General features: G+C 38.7%; 1 protein-coding gene across 5 annotated transcripts in view; it reads right to left on the bottom strand.

The window, feature by feature from the left end:
• The window catches only part of LOC128028754 (teneurin-4), a 226,762-nt gene that overhangs the window by 87,779 nt on the left and 115,945 nt on the right, over positions 1-23,038 (bottom strand). For 4 of the 5 annotated variants that reach the window (XM_052616067.1, XM_052616069.1, XM_052616070.1 and 1 more), the window contains 6 exons: positions 20,365-20,611; positions 17,635-17,709; positions 15,299-15,534; positions 8,139-8,303; positions 5,133-5,347; positions 2,151-2,367 (listed from right to left, as the gene is read on the bottom strand). In XM_052616067.1, the coding sequence (XP_052472027.1) occupies positions 2,151-2,367; positions 5,133-5,347; positions 8,139-8,303; positions 15,299-15,534; positions 17,635-17,709; positions 20,365-20,611 (1,155 nt within the window). Of the gene's footprint in view, positions 1-2,150; positions 2,368-5,132; positions 5,348-8,138; positions 8,304-15,298; positions 15,535-16,720; positions 16,820-17,634; positions 17,710-20,364; positions 20,612-23,038 lie in introns of all 5 variants that reach the window. The other variant, XM_052616071.1, reaches the window with a different exon arrangement.

Raw genomic sequence — 23,038 nt, 5'->3', positions numbered from 1 at the left:
ACCAACAAATTCCAACAAGCACAACAAGAGAGCTCTTGACATACAGCAAGATTAAATTATTTTTTTTTTTAAAGAAAAACAGGTTCAAAAGCTAAAACCTTAAGTCTTGAGTTTAACATTTGGGTGCAGAAGATCACCATCCGCCTGACCTATTTCTCACCCTCGCTGTCTCTTTTTTCTTCTTTCTTCACCTCCTCTTTCTGCCTCCCTCTGAGCCCCACAGCTCAGAGTCAAATCAACTGGGGCATGACTCATGTTCCAGACCTTCTTTCTCTAAAGCCCACTGTCTTGGCCCTGAACCGCAGGTGGCCAACAAACTCCCAATGGTGGCTGCATCCAAGAGCACTGAACACAGGATAAACAGACTGTGTCTTTCTCTCCTCATCTTCCGCCACTCTAAACCACCATGTCATATGTCGTATATATGGTATTGCATTTCATTTTCATTGGGGGTGGTAAGGCGCAGTGCTGTCTTTCCTCCTGACGAGCTGGAACAGCAGAAATAGATGTGTGGCAGACACACTTGCATCGATCGAGAGGTTGGTAAACCCCTCCCAACTCCGGTTGCAGATGGACCATGGCCCAGGAGCATTTAATTAAAGAGCATGTGAGAACAGCTCTCAGCTGCCACCTCCATGAAAGCTGAAACCTTGCAGCTTCCTCAAGCTCTGCCCTGCCTCCTGACACGCTCGTACTAATCAAAGCCACTTTCAGGACGCAGAATTGAGAGGACAAAATCAAAATCACCTCCATCATTGACGGCAAAGGATGGGACTGCAAAGTCTTTCACACCAAAAAAAAAAACAAATAATGACCAATACTATGCACAGGGGAACGGAACGGTCGTCAGAAGAGTTGAATCAAGGCCACTAGGTGTTATGCAAATAGACAGCAAATTGGAAGCGGGATTTGCTGGGAGGCACTCAAAAAGTAACGAGAGTATTCCAAACCATCAGTGAAGAACACACACAGACATAGTGATGCACTGCTCATTTCCGCAATCTTTCTTATTCAAATCCACCTTGATTACTCTGTAAAGGTTTAGGCTGGCTGAGATGGCGATGCAAAAAGGGTAATATCAGTGATGACAGGCTCTGACAAGTAGCACGGTGCAGGCAAAAATTTCCTATTTGATTTAGGGAAAAAATTTTGAATTATTTGGGATAGTCTGTCAAAGCCATTTTTGGTTTGCGACTTTTTATGCTTGCATTGACAACATGAATTGAGAACGTTATTTCAGTTTGCAAACTGGCATGTCAAATGAAGTGGTGCTGAAGCATTTAAGCAATAATTAATTTGGCCGCAATCTAACTGAAGATCTTTCCTTATATCATCTACCAGATATCACAGTTGAGGCCCTATATCCATTGGGTCCTATTTGGATCTAAATAGAAGCAACGTAATGTCAACATTTTCAGAAACAAGATTTTATCGCCATGATTCAAAGATTGGTCAAGATTGTTTATGCCTTCGATGACTACATGGGTGTTGTTTCAATTAGCAAACTGGCATGTAAATGAAGAGGCGCCAAACCGTCTCAAGCATAGTAAATAATGATCTTTCCTAATATCATCCATATTGTGGTGACTCTGGCCCTATTTGGACGTTAACTGATTTAAATAGAAACATGAACATAATTGCAATATTTTCAGGCACAAGTCTGTGATTTTATTGCCATCTCGTTCGAAGATTGGTTTATTACCTTTTTGACAAACAAAATGATTGTGTGGCAATTTCATTTCTGTCTGAATCAATATATTTGAGTTTACGAGAAAATCTTTCCAGAGGACTACTGTTTGACAGCTTGCATAGTAATAAGAAATGAAACGTCCCATCCCAGTGAATGGGAATTAAAAAAAAAAAAAAAAAAAAAACAAGAAAAAAAAAAAAGTCAAGAGATTAGAAACGGTTACATTTGCCATTATAATTGGATTTCAGCAGCTAAGTTGGAATGTGTCACGTACCCGACCACTGTGAACCAGACTTCCTTGTTCATCAGAAAACATGGATTTATCACTAAAGCTCTGTGCAAATGCTCTTTTACATGTCACCTGAGAAGCAATTACCATTTGCACATTTAAAGTTACACCTGTTGCGCTATGTAAAGCAAATCTTTCAATGGCATTTTTGTCATTTAATATTGTACTAACCGATGGCAGTTGTGAGAAAGGACACCTGCTCTGTCTCCTTCCCATCATTGTACACAGCCATGTGCCAGATGCCTGAGTCCATATACTGTATAAAGCCTGTATCGTGACTGGTGAGTGGCATCAAGCTCCTCTGCTGGGCTGGAAAAGGCGGACCCTCAAGACCTGGCAACCCTTGCGACAGGAGCCGACGGCCATCCAACAGCTCCACAAAGTCAAACTGGAGACAAGGAGAGAAAGACAGACCACAAACAAGCATTAGGAATGACACATGAGCCTCCAGCAGCTGATAAGTCCTGCACGTTGGAGCCGACAGGAGCTGGTCTCTAAGGGTAGACTAAGACTGCGAAAAGGGGACTAATAGGAGGTGTGAAAAGACAGCTGCTAACACTGTACCAATTTATGCTAATATATATATATATATATATATATATATATATATATATATATATATATATATATATATATATATATATATATATATAAAACATTTGATTATTTTTATAATAAAACATTTTTTTTATTTCTTATTTCTTTCAAATTTGTGGTGACATGACCATGACATTTACAGTACAGACCAAAAGTTTGGACACACCTTCTCATTCAAAGAGTTTTCTTTATTTTCATGACTATGAAAATTGTAGAGTCACACTGAAGGCATCAAGGGCTGTTTGACCAAGAAGGAGAGTGATGGGGTGCTGCGCCAGATGACCTGGCCTCCACAGTCACCGGACCTGAACCCAATCGAGATGGTTTAGGGGTGAGCTGGACCGCAGACAGAAGCAAAGCAAAAGGTGGCTAATTTGAAGAACCTAGAATATGACATATTTTCAGTTGTTTCACACTTTTTTGTTATGTGTATAATTCCACGTGTTAATTTATAGTTTTGATGCCTTCAGTGTGAATCTACAATTTTCATAGTCATGAAAATAAAGAAAACTCTTTGAATGAGAAGGTGTGTACAAACTTTTGGTCTGAACTGTATATTTGACAGTTGTGCATAAGCCAAGTGACAATTCTAGCAATAATATTGAACATAAATCCAATCAAAAACATCATACCTTACCGTTTGAAGATGTGGTATTTATAAAAAAAAAAAAAAAAAAACTCAAAACATATCCGATCATAAAAAACTGAAGAGGAGAAAAATATCTCTTATTAGTTTAGTGTGGCTCAATTGAAAGAGTCTATCAGCCCAAGGTCTTGGAGTAATTTCCAGTGACACAATACCACTGCATATATGAACCAAATCAATACAGAGAGGCTGAGATGTTCTGTGTTCGATACTGAAATTAAGCATCTGTTTACGTCAAAGCCTTTGAGACGAGTCTTTGAGCATAGATAATATGCTACCAAATGAAATGAAATCTTGGGGGAATATGCTATAACTATATCCTATTGACAGAGGAGTGGGAGTTAAAACAAACAAACATGGACCCTTTATGTTTGATTTAATAAATAAAAAGCCCCAAAACTTTGTGACGGAAGTATGATACGCTTTTTTGTGAGGCTTTTTTGTAAATGTGTGTATATTTCAATATTAAAATACTTTCTATCCCAGCCTCATATGCGCACATATTAGTAACACTAATTCAAAAGTGGCGTGAGTTTGTGATAAAACTTTGTCTGACTTTGTCAACAATTAGCGTACATAATCTATTAAAAAAAAAGAAAAATAATAAACAAAAAAAGGTTTTGATTCTGGCCTTAATACACTCTTTTACTACTATTCTCATAAAAATGTTAAAGGGGTTCATAGTTTTTTTTTTTTTTCTAGGCTTGATTGTGATTGTGTTTATGGGGTTCTGTCTAATGTGTTAATGCTTTTTTTAATGCTAAAAAAAATAACAAATAAAAAAATAAAAAGTATTATTTTTCACATAATTTAACTTCATTCCACACCGCTCTCTCCCTTCTCTGAGAAACACACTGTTAATTTCCTGCTTTCATGTAACCCCTCCCCTCATAAATAGGCCATGGGCTCTGATTGGTTAGCTAGCCCAGTGTGTTGTGATTGGCTAAACCGCCTCTAGTGTGCATCTAAATGTCCCGCCCCTCACCACAGCAGAATGTGCTCCGGTTGTATTGTAAACAACAGCATTGTTAATATTGCTTATCAGTTTGAGCCCGATTGAGAAGCAGAGGATATTATTGAAGAGGATCGTGCAGAACGTGTGCAAGCACAGCTTTTAAAGGTAGGACTATGATTTTTGTTTGTTAATGTATCATACTTTTAGATAAGCTGTTATATGTAAATGCTACTGCTTATGTAAGTATTTAATATACTTATGTAAGCATTTAATATACTTTTAAACATTTTCCTAATTAAAGTCTTGATACAGTACAGTAATGGCATGCATGTCCATGTTTAACATTTCTCGTAGCTATGTGAAAATAAGAGTATATCTGGAACAGTTCATTGTTGGAGCTGAGCTGAATGAGAGAGAAAGCATGAGAGAAAGAGAGATGAAGGGCATATGCAGAGTAGGGGGACGTGAGGAACACTATTAAGAACCGCAGCTTTAGAACATTGATTTTGAAACTTGTGAATCCATTAGAATCATTAGAAGATATAATTGTGATTCATATTTGAATAGATTTTTACATCCACCTCTAGTTTTCTCTTACTCTTCTCTAAAGCATGGCCTCGCCCCCTTTGCTGCATTTTCCAGAGGGCGGGGTTTATCTGGGTTTATGACATCACAAACCCAGGAAGTAACTCATTGTAGTCCCTACCAGCTGTTTTTGTAGGCATTAAACTGCCAGAATTTTAAAAGACAATATTTCCATTTGCATTGAACTTTCAGCTTCGCAACTTTGCAGATATTGCTTATGCTCAAACAGCAACATTACACACTAACTAACATTAAAAAAGTGAAAATCACAATCAACCACCCCTTTAACATACAATAAATATCAGCATTTTGATTAAAAGACAGACAACCATTGTTTAAATAATCATCTGAATGTACTTATGCGACCCACCTGTGTATGCGACGGAGGTAGGCCTTTCCTCCCGTAGATCCCCACCAAGGCATCTTTACTGAGGGACACATTGAATTTGAGGTACATGGGGTGGTCAATAAAGACCTGTGTCCTCCAGAAGATTCCAGGTGGGATCAGCTGGGCGACTTTGCGGCCCACGTCTATCTCGCCCATATCTATGAAGCTGTCCTCCGGGAAAAAGCCATCTAGTTTACCTGTGGAAAATCAGAGCTATCAGTCAGCTTGACGCCTCATAAATCTACAATATGGTGCTAGCAGAGGGTCAGTGTACTGGATGAGTGACCCTCTTGCTGACTTTCCATCACATCAGGAAAAAAACAACATGCTGACCATTGACCATAAAGAGCTTCCCTAAGCTGAAACTTTACAGGTAGTAAAATTCAACATTGTGTTTGGGAGGTGCTTCTAGTACGTTTTCTTATATATATATATATATATATATATATATATATATATATATATATATGGTTAAATTGTTGTTCATCCTCAATCCTTCAATTAACACAAAAAGTCTATAAATGATTACAGATCAGTTTTGTGTTTCAGGTCATTTTAAGATTGTTTTGATTTAGAATTTGATTCGGCCTTACTTTATCTAAAAAAAAAGAGTGGTTTATTTTTGTAAAAAAAAAAAAAAAAAATTGTGTTTTATATTATTTACTCATCAGAATTGTTCCGAGGCAGTGGCTCCCTTGCGTCCTCTGAGAAAACGACCCTGCACCTAATGCTGATGTACCCTCCTCATTGGACCCTGAGGAAATGAGAACATCTGCTCGCTCAGGTGGATTGGCCAATTTCCTCAGTGATGGCAACAAAAGCAGACATCCTTGCAAAGAGAGCCCAGAGGACTCTCAGGCAGCTTTCACATCGGGCTACATGCGCTACAGCAGATGGCAGTCTCCTCAAAAGTCAATCATTTGTAGCGTGCTATATCTAGAGAGACAGGACACGCTTTCCCGCCTTCCAATTTACCGCCTCCACATAATGCATTACCACATCAGTCGCAATTACACATGTTAAATTAAGTGATGCTGCATCTTGCCATTGGATGAACTTTCCGAAATCTGTCAAAAACATGACAGAACATGAAAGAAATGGCAAAGAAATTATATTTTCCATAAAAAAAATAATCTTGAATATGAGAGATATATATATCTCTCATATTCAAGATTATTTTTTATATATATATATATATATATATATATATATATATATATATATATATATATATATATATACACACACAGTCGTGGCCAAAAGTTTTGAAAATTACATAAATATTAGTTTTCAAAAAGTTTGCTGCTAAACTGCTTTTAGATCTTTGTTTCAGTTGTTTCTGTGATGTACTGAAATATAATTACAAGCACTTCATACATTTCAAAGGTTTTAATTGACAACTACATGACATTTATGCAAAGAGTAAGTATTTGCAGTGTTGGCCCTTCTTTTTCAGGACCTCTGCAATTCGACTGGGCATGCTCTCAATCAACTTCTGTGCCAAATCCTGACTGATAGCAACCCATTCTTTCATAATCACTTATGGAGTTTGAAATTGGAGTTTGTCAGAATTGGTGAGTTTTTGTTTGTCCACCTGCCTCTTGAGGATTGACCACAAGTTCTCAATGGGATTAAGATCTGGGGAGTTCCCAGGCCATGGACCCAAAATTTCAACATTCTGGTCCCCAAGCCACTTAGTTATCGCTTTTGCCTTATGGCAAGGTGCTCCATCGTGCTGGAAAATGCATTGTTCTTCACCAAACTGTTCTTGGATTGTTGGAAGAAGTTGCTGTTGGAGGGTGTTTTGATACCATTCTTTATTCATAATGTAACTGATTACTAGAAGGTTCAAGATGGTCAGAAAACCTCTACTGTACATTGTTTTTTTTTTTAAGTTAATGGCAGGGATGTACAGCACAGTGACACCGGATTGATTTGCTGTGTTCCTGATGACAATGTTACTCTGACAGTCAGAATTAAAAAGCCCGGCCTATCGATTTTCCCTCAGCCACATATGTCACTCAAGCAGATGCACTGCCGCAGCCTCCGTGTTTTCGGCTTCGCTCACTCCCTCTCTGCCAGCTGCTAAATGAAACAAGACGTCTCTGTGACTCATCTATATGGTAATGGTCTGATCTCCCACCTTTTGTCCGAGGCCTGTGGCAAATCAAATGGCTAAATATGGGTTGTGCTCATGGAAATAGTGAACTTAGTACAAACTTCCATCTCCATGACCATGGGGGTTAGTGTCTGCTTTCTTCCACTGCCAGGAAAGCTCTTGTCCAGTCTCGGAGATGAAGGGAATGCATGGATTTCTGGATGGGGGGAAAGTTCTAATCTGTCTTGAGCCCCTGGATACTCAATCCCTAAAGATGTGCCATTCGTTCTTCCAGGAACAAATAATACCCTTCTCATTTATACAGCGACTTTCATTGGATTGTAATGCAGATCTCAAGGCGTGCAACTGAGACTGGTCACAGCATGGAGCTGGCTGACAAATAATCCTGGATCTTGAAGTCTTTGAAAATAATAAATAAGACGTTATAATACTGGCCATCGCCGAGCAAAATTAGCGGGAGATGAGTTCATGCGAGTCTGGCAGGAAATTAGTTTGAAGTTTTGGAATGTGTTGACGAGATGACTGAAGGGCATGAGTTCAAACACTTGGCCCAAAAATAAAAAGGTTTAAAGTTAATCAAGACTGGAAGAACTTCTTTCTTCCCAACCAAACTTGTCGAGCTGCTGCCTTTTCACATGAAGGCTGCTATTTATCTGCACCCTAATAAGGATAAAATCTAAAAAATAAAAAATAAATAAACATGAAAATCCATTTATCTAAGCAAAACAGAACATTCAACAAGAAAATGTAGGACGGAACTTTATTTTTTTTCCATTGGGAAATGACGGGACCATGTAACCTGGACAATCAGTACTTGAATAAAGACAAATCTGAGTTTGTTGAGTTTAAAACATCAAACTTGGACATACCGTCATCTTTGCTTCCTCTGTCCGGAAACTCTAGACCTGTGTTGCCCAAAGGCGGCAAACCCAGATCTGTGGGCAGATGTAGGCCACTCCTGTTGTCCTCTGTCAGCTGATATATCGGTCTCTGCATTGGCTGCAAATGCCAGTTGAGTCCAAAAAGGTGCATGGCTGTGGAGAAAGAGCAGCGGCAGATGGTAAATTTACATGAGCTGGAGCAGTGATTACTGAGCATGTGCCTTGGTCTACATTATTGTAATTAAATTAAATTCACTAAGGAATACTATAGACACTGCATCAGAAAATTAACATTCTGAAGGCTGTGGGGTAATTAAACCAAGGCTTTATCAAAACAAATGTGTTTTGACTTGATTAATCTTTGGCAGTTTAAGAGTTCCAAAAGAACCACACAGCACTGCAGCTTAACATGCAAGTCATTGCTTTTGTGGATGTTGTTGAAAAAACATTTATTTGACCAAATACAGTAAAAACGTAATACAGCGAAATAGTATTACAATTTAAATTAACTGTTTTCTTTTTTTTATTCTTCATTTTTTTTTTTTTATTATCATCAATGTTAAAAAGAGTTTTCCCTCAATAAACCTCAATAGTAGTTATGTTTAGGTATTGGGTAGGGTTAAGGTATCTAGAATTTGGCCATAGATTAATATGGGCTTTATATCTTTTTAGAGGGAATAGTGTTCCCTAATCTAATGTGCAATCTAACATGTAAAATGTTAATTATTCCAAACTTTTGACTAATAGTGCATACACATTTCTAGTATGAAAACAACTAAGTGGGGGAGGTGGACATCCCCTCAACCTTGGAGAAAAAATGTTGTACAACCCACAGACAGAAAAGCCAGAGCTCACAGGGCAACTTGTATTTCCATGCCCATTAGCTTACTAACACCCCCCATGGCTAAAGAGACAAGGAAATTATCAAGTCAGCAAGAACACAACAAAAGGTACGGATGAATGCATGAACAGCGCCAGAAGACATGGCGATATTTCACAAGGTCAACAAAAGAAGCAACCATTGAGTTGAACTCTGATGGCGCAGTGAACAGGGAAGGAAGGGACAGGCATGATGGATCACCGGGATGAGAATGGTCAGGACCAGCTTAGCCAGACAAAGCCTAGTCCGGGAAAGTCTTCAGTCAACAGATAAAATGCCAACAAAAGGCATTGGAGGTCTTTCTTGCACAGAATGGAAGTTCAAAACACAGGTTGTAAATAACCAAATAATTTAATTAATATTGTCATGCTAGAAAATGGGCTACAGTATGGGAATACCAATTAACCCTTAAAGTGTTTACTTTACTGGTAACTGGAGTGTACTTATAGTATGCATATTCGAATGCAGCTACAGTATGCAATACAACGGCTGTCGATACAAACTTTGGTAGACTATAGTGATATTGGAGTAGATAAAACAAATGATCTTGAGCCTTGTCTCTTTCCCATGCTCCATTTCTCTCCCTACGTGAGTTCCCATTTCTTCTTCATAAGTACAGAGCTGGTTTCAACTTGCAAAGTTGGCTTTCTCTGCCACACTCTTTTGACAACCTGTAGTGACAATTCAGGGCTAAAATTACTTTTCCGCTCCACTCAATATCTTGGAGAGGTGACAATATATTTGTTTTGTGTAGCAGCAAATATCTTGTCTCAATTAGGGTGAGAAAAGGTCTAAATGAATGATTTATTCTTCTGTCAAAACATTTGTGAAAGAAACATAGCTGGCATAATTACTAGACCTCCAGTCAATCTTGATTCGCATGTGATGGAACACTAAAACTGTTTAGCTAGAGAAAAAAAAAAAAAAACACCTTAGCACTTCCACCTCAGTTTAGTTGTTGACAAGCCACTAATACAATGCCATATTAAACATCTTTAAAATCCAAGTCCAACTAGAAGAATCAGGACATCTCTGGCACCAGACAACAAACTGGCACCAGGAACAAAACAGTATTCCACATTTATCATCACAAAAACCATAAACTGTTTCATGCAATTTCATGGTGTTGGGTGTTGTTGAATGATCTTTTATTTCAAAATAAAACAATTACAGTATGAACATAAATCGTAACAGAAAAAAAAGTAGAGGTAGTGGACATAATTTTTGCATTAGTGTTGGTTGGGGGACAGGTGTTACACCAGTTTCATCATTAATAAAGAAACTAAGAGAGCAATGCCTCAGTGAGTAGTGGTTTTTACAGAGGGAAATATGTGCTTGAATTCATTTGCAAAGAAAAACAAAGAGCTTGGTCTAATTGCTTCATTGGGCCTTGGGTTGGATATCCTTGGTCCTGCTTTACATGTTGTAAAATCAATGATCCTTAAGATTCAGCAAAGATGTGCTTGCCCTAGCTTAACCAGAACCTTCAAATTGGCAGTTTAAAAAGCCCAGCGCACAGCTCACAGACTGCAGATCAAACTAGTCGTGACAAATGGAGAGTTCTGCTTCACATTCCTTTACATTTTTTGCCATTAATTAAAGCCATATTACGTGGTAACCACTCTACATTTTCTAAATGGTGAAAATGTGGCCTGGAAAACGATGAAGCCTTTGACAGGCGTTGCCACGGTGGATGAGAGTGGCCATACTCCTGCTTACTCAATCAATAGCCATTTAGAAAATTGCAGGCAGCGCATTTTCTTGATTGCATTCTGACAGATTCGGGCATTCCTGAAGACGTTGCTGTTACTTTTGCAAGAGTGCTTTTGTGGAGGCAATAAAATTCCGTAGCTCTCTTGAAACCATATAAAATGCAAAAGACCGGGTGCCTCCGCCCCCATCAGTACCACTGTCAAAGGCGGACGACACGCTATGAGACAGATGGCTTGGTTTGTCATGACCCAAGACAGAATAAGGCATTCCTTTAGTTTGCTCTCTTTTTTTGCTGCCCACTGGTTGATTTGTGGCTCTGTGGAAGGAATCGGAGAGTGCAGAATGCGCATGGGCAGTGGGGGAGGACAATCGAATCAAAAGCATCATGGATCTAGGTGTCGTTCCAAACGTCCAAGTTATCACATCCTTCAAGGGGCCCATCTTCCATCTGGACCCCTTTGCAACTTCTCCTGTCTAGCTCTGATGTACAATGCCTCACACACTTCCCGGCTACCCCCAACTACCAAACCTCATTGTGATTTATGCCCATGCTGTCCCGGTATCTATGATTTCCAAAGTGCATTGGGAAGAGTCCAGCTTATGAAATATGTTTTTCTGACTAGCCCGAACTCTTCCATCATCCAAACTCTCTCTCTCTCTCTCTCTCTCTGTCAATTGGGCTCCCTGAGTAAGAAGCAAAAGCAGGGACAGGTGGAAATGGTCTAAGTTGGGTGTTTTTTTTAATGAGTGCCCCACTGAAATGGCAAGTGGAAAGACCCACGACCTGTTGAGTGTAAAACGGCAGCCATGCTGAAATGCAAGCCTGGACACACACAACGCCCCTGCAATATCTGCTTTGGCAGGCCACTTTGATAGATCCGTGCAAGCCAATTAGAAATCAGAGAGCTTGCACAAACTACTGCTTCAGTCTGAGAGAAAGACAAACTCATTACTGCTCCACTTCTGCATTTCAAACCTCTGCAACACCTCCTGATAAACCTCCTGAGAAGCTTTATCCCATGTCAAAGAAATCGAGGACAATACTGGGATCTGGGGGCAGAGTAGTCATGAGTTGGGAAATGCCATTTCTTGCTCATCTGTCATAGAATGGACAGGCCACATTAGCAAGCATATGGTTAATTAATTCCCCTTAGACACTTAAATGGATGAGCTTTAAACATGGCAGCTCTCATTCCTCTCATTAGCCGTCTAATTACTCTGACACCCCTCCTGCAGGGATCCTGGTGCACAAGATCTTTGGCACTTTTTGGGCAGCTATCTCATATTCGACTATGGAATCTTTACCAATGAATGTATCTCAATAAAGAAAGAATGATGTGAAAGTGCCAGTCGCCACTTTTGCAAATGGAAGTGGGACTAAGAAGATGACCGGTTTGATCAGTGCCCTTGTTTCAGACATGGTTAAAGTAGGTATTGGAAGAATTTATTAGAACGGAAGGTTATTGTGGGATACTACTTCATTTACTGAAGAGTTTACTCATGAGTCTTGACTAAGGAAATGTTATATATATATATATATATATATATATATATATATATATATATATATATATATATATATATATATATATATATATATATATATATATATATATATATATATTATAAACACACGTTTTGTTTAAGCAGACATGGATTGTAAGCCTTTAAAAAACACATGTAGGTGTCAAATCAATCTGCAGACAAACCAGTGAGGCCTCGGAGAGCACTCTTGAGTGTTACGTTTCCCCATTCACAAGTGCCTCATCTTTTCAGAAGGACTCCCAGTGGTACTTCCTCTTTTCTATGTGCCCTCCTCTGGTCCCACTTCAAGTTCAGACTGTTGACTACAAATAAGAGGCAGTGAAATGCACATCATCAGCAAGTTAGTAGATCAAAAAGTCTTAAGCCATTTTTCACTTTCACTGAAGCTTAGAGGAATCTGTCCAGAATGAATAATCTCTCAACTCTGGTAAGAGTGCATATAAAGTCTGGCCACAGAGAATGAACTTTCCCATGATGCCTTGATAAAACGGCTTCGTTTAGGCAGAGAGATATTGGCAACTTGACAATTTACCTTACAACGTTCAGTCCATAGTGATGCTATGCTAATTGCAAAGAAAGTTCCCCTGGGGTGACCTAGTGCTAAGTGTTATGCTCAAGGGTACCATGGTGACCGAACAGAACGGTGACCTAACTTTCCAGTTGTAAAGTCTTCCACATTTAGGTTAAAGCAAGCATCCTCTTAATGTAGGTTACCACAAGCCGAAACTTCACTGTGACACAAACCCACAACCTATATAAGACCTATAAACACCACCAGTGCTTTCAACACCAGAACATCCAATCCCTTGACAATCCAACACCCCGAGTTGACAAAAATAAATTTTGCTAAAAGGTACACCTGAAATACATTGAGCTGATTGTAATAATGAGGAAACAAAGAGACAGAAAACAAAAGACTGGAGCTTCAAAGTCAGTGGACAGTTAAGAGTGAGTGTCTTGTGGCTTATAACTGAGGTTGCATGTTGGGAGGTACAATGAGGACCCAGCACACTAAGTAATGAACACAGAGGGAAGTTGATGACCTTCAGATGCCCAGTACATATTGACCTTCTTAATGAGCATTCCACCACTGAGAAAATGGCACACCACTCCCAGTTCTGCGATCTCACTCCTTTCAAGAATACATTTCTTGCAAACTCCACAGAAAAATAAGGGGAAAACTAAGCAGCAAGTCAAAAACATCTGTCAGAAGGTTTAATTGGGTTCATTAGACAACACAGCTAGAGTTTCCAATTACAGGCCTGCATAATTAACTGCACTTGAAATTAAATATATTTTCTCATCAGCTTTTAATTAAACGTGACCCCTTGTTGTTGATTGAATCCCAGATTCTCAGGGTGAGCTACGGTTCCATGCGTGTTTACCTGAGGTGCACAGGGAGATGAGCTTGATTTTGGAAGAGAGTTAGGATGAGGTAGGGTGTCTATAATTACATGAAGTGATTAAGATACATCAGCCTGGCGGGCTTTGCAGGGCTCCTAACAAGGTCAGAGCTTAACTAGCCATCTAGCTAACACTGAGAATAACTTCATTAAGCACTGTGCTTAGGCATTTAATGTAGACAACAGTATCTAGATTTGATCCAGAATTTAGTCAGCTGCCACCTGCTAGGCATTCACCTATTAAGAAACCACTTAAAAGTATTTTCAGGATAGAAAAGAAATGCTCTAGATGTGCAGCAATTCTGTATGGCACACAGATAGAGCTTCTTGCAGGAAGCACATAGGAGACATAACTCAAAATTGATTGCAGCAATAACCCAACGAGCATAAAAAAAAAAAAAAAAAACATTGCAAACTTGCAATACCTTCTACCTAAAAATGTAATATAATGACATCTTTGAAAAGCATTTTACATAGGCAGCTATTAAGGTTAGTCACATGCACCACACATAGTATGCAAAGCACACAATGGTACCTTAAAATATAGTTTTGAACAAAGCTGAGTAATTATTATTATCATCAGCTAACAGTATTCTAATTTAGATCCCAAACCAGAATCACAGGATAGTGATCATGTTTTTCATTTTAATCAAAAATAGATTGGATGGATGGTTCGAGATCATTTCAGTTGTTTTACACTGCATTTTTTTTTCTTCTCGGTACCTTATCTGTGGAAAGCTGTTAGTCTGTAATAATGAAGACGCATCTGTGAGATCTCCATTTGGATGCACCTTGTGCAAATGACTTTGAACTAAAAAAAAAATTTTTTAAACTTCAAGAAATATGATTTCATTCTGTGGGCTCTGTGTGAGATTACACATAACAATTTCCATTCTAAGCAGATACACATTATGCAAACCCATTTCATGCTGTCCTGTAAAAAATATTGGGTTATACAAAACATTATCGTTGTTATTGATTTACTTTTCAAGGTATGGGCACAATTTATTTGGAACTGCTAGACCGGCTCTCGTTTTCTTACACGTACACTGGATTTTCCACTGCTTTCTTGTGATAGCATGAAACATATAGCAGAATTACTTAGCAGACCTAGTAACATTCCGCACCACAGTAAAGTTCAGGTATGTCCATAATAAATGTTCAGACTAATATGGCTCAGAAGTAATACAGCTGTAAAAAGTCATGGACCTTTAATGATTCTATGTAGTCTCTGTTTAAATCCAGAAATGTTAACCAAATGGGGAAAATCACACTGTTGCTATGGCTCAAACATATCTCACTTTATCTGTTGTCCATTATTGATTTGGTTCACTGACCTGTCTGAATACAGTTGTAGGACACTGACATTTTCTAAAAATAGAAGAAATCGATAATGTTAACTGTAATCTGCAGTAGCTGAGGTTTCCAAAGATTGATAAAAGACTCAAATCCGTATCTTTGTGTGTCGCTACTCTGGCATGATGTTGAAAAACCATCAGGTTTTTCCTTTTAGGACCCAAAAAAAGAAACACATAAGTCATCACTTGTGTGTCACACATTTTGATGCCGTTTTAAGGGAAGATGAGAATGCACAGGAGTGAACTTACCAATAAAATAAGCCAACAGGAACACCAGGGTGACGGAGATGAGGATGGCACTGAGGGCGGCACATTTCCAGTTGCAGTGATTATAGGGTTTCTTCAGGCTAAAGGCAGGCCGTGAGAAGGTGTTTCGCGGCAGGGGCCGGGGAGGGGGAGAATAGACAGTACTGGACGTCAAAGGGTAGCCAGGTGAAGTTGTGCAGTACAAGGGCGAAGTCCCGCCAGGCTTGAACAGAAAATGTCTGCAGAGATGCAGAAAACGTTAATGCTTATGTTCACAATAATGTGACGTTAGAGAGCACTGTGTGGTAAGTGTTTTCTCATCATGTTAAACAGTATCTATAGAGGGTGTAGACTTGAGTCCCCGCACTGGTCAGTATTGCTGTCGCAAAGCACTTTTCCAAGCTGTTGACATTGCCAGCTCTGAGCAGTGGCAGCAAGACGCACTGTGCCCCGTGGGGTGCATTATCTCAATTTTGAATCAATATCAAATTGAATTTACAGCGCGAGTGACCACAGTGGATTCTTGCTAATACAAAGCAATCGTAGTGACTAATTCACCCCAAATGTGTCAAGAAGCCATGGGATAATGCAGGATGTACATTATCAATTCACCAATCCCTGGTGAAGTCACTGTCTTTGAGCGTGCAGTAAAGCTGTACTGACCAGACAAGGGGAAACTCAGAGAAAAGAATAACAGACTTGCAAAACATCCTTGTGTACACTACAAAACAGAAGCTTGTCATGTTGGCACATTTCATTGTGCTAAAATTTGTACCAGGTTCATAATTTGGTTGGGATTGTAGCTAGCAATGCAAATAAAAATGATCTTGTGAATTGCCCATCTCTTTCAGAGTTTAATTCCTGGATCAACGTCCTTTTTTTCCTGATCCCATATCTGGTCATTCCAATCTCTCCCTCACTGTCCTGTCTCAATAAAAATGTTCTACAAAGAACTTTTAAAAAGCCTTTCTCTGATTACTAACATTAAGTTTGTAACTTAAATTTCATAAACGTGACAGAAAAAAAAAAAAATCTATCATGCTGACTCACTAAGAACTGTGCTTGCCATAGCTCTGAAAAAATGATAATTCACCCCAAAATTATAATTCTCTTACCATTTACACATTCTTATGCGGCCTCAAATCTGTATTATTTTGTATCAAGGTAACAGGGTTCAGTCTTGTAGTGTGAACTAAATGACTTATGGACAGTTCCTTAGAGAAGAATGCTAATGCATTCATAGTTAGTTAGAAAAGTTGTTATTATGTGTTCAGAGAAAAAACATGCAATTCATACAGTATGTGATGCAATGTGTTAGATTCGGTTACATTTGTCATTATGTATTGAGAAACAAGTGTCCACAGGTAGCACTATGCAGCATGGCAAAGCAGATTCCAGCAGCCGCAGTCAGATCATGCAACATACCCATCAGTGCAAGCGCCGTCGCGGCGAGCTGTGGCCAGTATGTCCATCTCTATAAAGTTGTCCTGTAAAGTCTCTAGGAATGTCTGCTTTGTTATGTTTCTACACACAGGTGGAGAGATGGACAGATGGAACGAGAGTGAGACATGCATGCAAGAGGGAGACAGATGTGCAAACACAAAAAATGCGATCACCCGGCAAATTTCTGTAAACGGACAGAGTGGAGAGAGAGGTCGACAAAGACAAACAAACCCCATTTTCTAATGAAGGGGTGCTGGTGCTGGTGCCAGATCCGGAGCCCAATTTGGAACCGTTCCAAATGTTTCAACTGCAGTAGAAGTTTAAAATCTAAACCAATAGTTCTTAAACGATTTACTGACAACATCATAGAACAGAGGGTGGGAAAATCTCCACATCACATACTATTTTTAAACTACAAATCGTCAGTCTGGCAAGACTAGTGTGAAACAAAACTAGATCAACCAAAACTAGATCTTGACCATTATCTTCTTACGAAGCTGTTTATACTGGAAACAACCATTGCAATGTGTTCAATTAAACAACAGTTTGTCCCAACTTCTAATCTAGCTGGCCGAGTTACACGAGTGCTCATGTTTTGTTTTACAGCACAAGGACGTATCCCAGCGTGTCGGAAAGCAGTTAAAATATTTTGGAACGGTGCGAGAAAGTGATGTGCTGTGATTTAAGTAACAGCAAGTTATGAAAACGTCTCTCCAGCAGTTTCATTTTGGGTCTGTTTTAAAAGAAGTCAACAGCTTTGCACCAGCACCATTTCAGTGAAAGTGGGGGAATAGAGATATCCTTATGGAACTTAAGTGCTGTGTGGGGGGTTTTATCCCCATGAAACCCGGTACGCCCCACCCGAGAGCGCTCACGCGCTTTTACCACTCATGTACCTTGTGTTGTACGACCCATGCCCCTCTCTGCAAGCGTCCTGTTCTTCTCTGATAAACATTAGTGTATTCTGGCTCCTTTATGATTGTGGTTAGAAGAAAACAAGGCATTACTTTTCCATTCACTTCTTCATATTCTTTGTGTTTAATGAGCTGACGCAACACTTTTCAGAAGAATCACACATTATACTGACAGAATTCCCAAGTGGTTACTCTAAATCCTGCTTTTTTATTTATTTATTTTTTGCAGTTTTTAAATAATAAATGGTTTCATAAAGTAGAGGATTATTAACATTCAGAGAGCAACTCTGTGTGCATTCAGTGAAGCATGTCTGCTGTAGCTCCTGCCCCCCTGAGAAGGCTGTTCCATAAGGGGAGACTGAGATAATGCAATGGAGAAATGAACCATCGACATGCATTGGCCAGGCAAAGCACCTTCAATTCAACAAGAGAAAATGTTTGCTTTCTTTTCTTCAGAGCTGTTCCGGACTGCCTGCCTGCCTGCCTGCTCTGCTGATTGTCATTGGCTTATGTACATGTTTTGGTTTGTTAGGGCATTGGGAGGCAAATTAAAGTGTTAAACGAAGGCTAGAAGAGCCCAGAGGCCGGTTTGGAGGAGTCAGAGAAGAAATCATAAAAGCAGCCAATAACAGAATGGCATTGCCTGGCTCTCGTCCAATGGGAGGGCTCGGTAAGCCTATATACCCAGGGACTCATCCGACCCATTCCAGCCCGCTGTACAAAAGTCGTGAGAGGGAACCATTACAAAGCCATTAGCTAAACCCTAAATGACAGGCCATCGTTCACTGCCCTTGTGGATATTGCTAATGGTTCCAATTTCATCAGAGGGATTCGGATAATTGATCGCTCCTTTTTTTAGATAGGAGGGAGCTGTGGAGAGTGGGGTGTGAGGTCACTGATTTACTCTGTTTCTGCCACTCTTCTTATGCCGCAGATCGGCTGGCATGACCATCTGTTTCCCTCTCCCGTGGGAATACCTGGTCCAGATTAAAGTTTGAGGAAATCCATGATGTTTAATCAGTCATCATGTTCTAACTGTCCCTCAGCAAATTCAAATAAAGATTCATTTTCCTGTTGAGTGGACCGTTCACACCCATGCTGGTCACGAACACATCACAACTACAAAGAAACAATGAGTTTCCAAGCAAGTGTCCTAGTGTTTATGCTTATTAGTAAATGATACAATTGTTAGGATTCTTTCAACAATTTTGGGGATTGGAGCAGTGGTAAAAATGGTCTACGTTAAAATAAGGGACCACGCATTTAAGAGTTAAGTTTAAGTTCAGCCTGCAATTTATTCTACCTTCACCATAACCATTCACCATTGCTGCTACTCTATATATAAAAAAAAAAAAGTTAGAAAAAAGTGCAGATACAAATGTTCTTAGCACAAAGTCAGAAAAACCTAAAACTTTTACAGCAACTGAAACAAATATGACCCATTTGGGTCGGGGCTGGGTTGAGCAGTGCAAGAGGTGGAGGTAATGGAGGTATCAGTATGTATCATCTCTCTTCAGGCTGGTCTGACAGTGCTGATTTGCCTCCGCCATGCATGATAAGCAGCCTGAGCAATGCAAACAGACATCTGAGAGGTTCTTGACTGATCTCCTCCACACAAGTGCCTCAGATAGAAGCAAAGAGAGCAAGGGCTGATGAGAGATAAAAACAGGAGCTGAGTTTGTACCAAAGCCTCCTTCAGAACCTCGAGAGAATTCACCCATCTATTGCATTTGGGCTTGAGATATTAGATCAGCAACACTGTCCGGAAAGCCCAAAAAAAAAAATAAAAAAAACTTTTCTCTTGTTGTATATTTAGTAATATTTTTAATGCATTTTGGGAAGAAATTTATGTAAAAACTGAGCCGTATGTAACGTCTGTGTAACAGATTGTAAAGCTTCATTTAATTCTCAATTCAGCTAAAAAATTTAAGGCCATTCCTACTATCAGTACATTTTTATGTCCAATCATACTGTATTTTATTAACAAAATAAATATGGTGGAATAAAGTTAGAAATTTTTTTTTTTTAAATAAATCAATTTATTTACAATTAATTTCTCCAATATTGCTTTCCAACCTGTTAGTCTTTTGTGAAATGAAAAAAAAGTAAAAAACTGTTGCTTAATGACATCAATCTCATTAAATGACCATTTTTGTAGGGAAACCTATTACATATATACAAAATCTGTCGTATTATATAAAATATTAGAAATTTGAATAATAACATAAAAAGGTCAAAATACTGTTAAACTATAAATAATGTCATTCTGACGCCTCAAGTAAGCTAACTGGCTAACTTTGATTCTTTATTTTATCCATTTTGGTAACAGTTTTACTGTCAAAAAAAGTTTATTAGTTTAAAATTTACCAGAGCATTTTGAAAGTCTGGTATATTGTTTTACATAGATACTTAATTAAATTACAACACATACATGTACACTTTATTTAAAAGACTGAGACATCTAAAAGGTACTGCATAACAGGAAGGACCCATTAAATATTGTGCGTCAAGTAGAGCTAAAAGGCTACATAAAGACTCATCAAGTATTAACAGTGTAGTTGAACTTTTGAGCAGAACAGCATAAAACGCTTCATGCAGTCAGCATATGCATGCCTTATGATGCATTATAAATGCCTAATTAAGAGTCACTCAATTCTATTTAACTATTTCATTAGCCATTGTGCCACGAGAACATCACAGCCCCAAATGTACCTGGTCTCTAGAGGAACGTTGCTGTTGAGAAGCCAGTTGTCCTGGGCACTGCCTGAGTCCTGGGCACTTGTAGAACCCTCATTGGGAGCTGAGCTGTCAGTGGGTGCCGGGCTCGGGTTACTGCGCTGAGTGTAGTTACTGTGGCTCAGAGAGCCAATGGAGGCAGTGTGGTGTTGACTTGGGGAGTGGGAGTGTGACAAGGGCAGCGGTGGCGTCCGTAATCGAGAGTGGTTCTGGAAAGAGACCTCTGAAAAGAGAGAAACAGCCTTATCAGCAACTAAATATGTAAAATCACGGCAGTGTTCATTACCATGTGATGTACAGACATTTATCTATAATGTATGTCTGATACTGCGCAAGTTAACAAGTCGATTTTCATTATCCAACATTTTATTGGAATTGGCATGGTCAACTGCTAAGGCAGCTGTTCCCAAACTGTCCTCTGGGGGAGCAAAAGAAATGATCAATAATGGCAGAAGCTGCTCAAACAACATAGCACAAAATTATTGTTCATGCCATCTTATTAATCAGTCTTTCCCCTCACTATCCAATCAGTCTTTTGTACAATCCCTTTAGCTCAAAAAACCCTGTCGTTAAATGACAACATCCTCCAGGAAGCGACAATTTTGGCATGAAACAACAGGACAAACCTCAATAAGTATTATCTTCGGTGAATTATGTGATGTTTAGTGGTATGAATTGGGATGTCTGACTATGAAATGGTCCATTCTTTTCTATGAAGTATCAGAAATCAGCATAATAATGTAAAAATGTCAACACCCTGTCAAAAGTATAATAATAACTTACTGACATTTCATCTGAGCTAAATTGCTAACTTTAGCTCTTTAGTTCCATCCTTTTAGGTACTATTTGGTTAATTGTCTACTATCAAATTATACTTAACCACAATAATGAGCTAAAGATTGACCAGAGCATATTTTTGGAAGTCTGAATACTGTTTTACAGAACTACTTAATTAAATTACACTCTAAGAAAAGTCTTTAAAAATACAGCTTAATGTACTGTGTTATTATGTCTGGCACATATTCTGATTACAATGGCATTTGTCCCCAAAAAGCCCTGTCCATATTTAGAATTGGCTAAATAAGTAATCTACATGGTGTGAATTAGATACTGAGAGAAGGGACATGCAACACAGACATTTTTTTTATTTTATTTTTTCATAATTATAACAAATATCATTGGATTTTTGAAAATTAGAATAATTTTGCTAATTTCCTAAACTAAAAAAAAAGAAAAGTTATTGTATTCTACAAATATTGATGAATATTGTCTGCATAAACTTTACCTTAATTCACTAAAGTTATAGCTAATGCTCTAAAAATGTTTGATTTATATTTATGATTAACTTACTTTATTATAAGTCACTAGCTACTAGCTTTGGGTAAAAGCATCTGATAAATGCATAAATGTACATGTAAATGGTAAATTCTGTTTGTACAAAGATACAATTATGTGGAAATTAGTTGTTACAGTTGACAAATGTGATTACATCTGTGGTTCTAACATGTTACAGAGAGAAGGGTACTTGGGTAACAAGTACAACTAGAATCTTGTTAAAGAAAAGTAAAATATAAGAAGACACCTAGCATACTACTTACTGTTCTGTGTAACACCCAAATAGGGCTCTGGCCCCTACTAACAGCTGGAATCTCACAAACATTCATCAGGCAAAACAAGCTGCTGACAATCTGACATTATCAAGTAGACTGAATTACCCTTGTCAACCTGTTTGAAATTCACACCATGATCAACTGCAGTTTGTGTGGATGGACCCAACAAGACCGTTTCAGCTTCCGACAATGCTTTTGTCTCCTAAAGCCACTTTGCGTGATGGGAGATGGGGGCTATCAGGCATGAGAATGTGAGAATCAGACTGTGGCAATCCAGACAGATTGTGTGCTCCAAAGCCATTCATTTCCATATCTGCTAAACCATTCATCAATCAACAAACTAGTGCCTAATTGCCCTAAGAACCCTTACTAACCAAGAACAAAGCAGTTTCATTTTATACTTGTCGACAACACTCAACAACCTCTTTACTGAGAGATTAGGCTGTTGCTAAAGGTGAGGCTAATACACTAATTATGTTTTATTTACTTATATAAGTAACTTTTATTCATTAAAAACGCTGAAAATCACTAATGTGTTAAACATGTTTTTACATTTGTGAACAACTCATGATAAAAAGGTTTTATTTATTGCAACAAAAAAAAAAAAGTATTAACAACTGCATTTATTCACAAAAAGTATAGCTAACATGCTAATGAAATGTTATTTACATTTAAAGGGTTAGTTAACCCTCAAAAGAAAATTCTGTCATTATTCACCCTCATGTCGTTCCAAACCCGTAAGATCTTCGGAACACAAATTAAGATATTTTTTGATGGAATCTGAGGTCTCTAACCCTCCCATTTACACCAACGCAACTGTAATGTCCCGAGGTCCAGAAATTTAGTAAGGACATTGATTAAACAGTCCATGTGACATCAGTGTCTCAACTTCTCCCTTGAGTTAGGGTTGGGCAATGTCTACCAAATTGGCATCGGACGATGTCTACGGTGAAACATCGTGATGGAAGATGAAATTGGGGAGTGGGGGAGGGGTTAGGGCCTGAATCTTGAAACAAATAACGCATTCTACGTAGCCCCTA

This window comes from Carassius gibelio, chromosome A15 (assembly GCF_023724105.1).
Source record: "Carassius gibelio isolate Cgi1373 ecotype wild population from Czech Republic chromosome A15, carGib1.2-hapl.c, whole genome shotgun sequence".
Taxonomy (NCBI): Eukaryota; Metazoa; Chordata; class Actinopteri; order Cypriniformes; family Cyprinidae; genus Carassius; species Carassius gibelio.
Note: the sequence above shows the minus strand (reverse complement) of the source record. Positions and strands in the feature narration are given on the sequence as shown.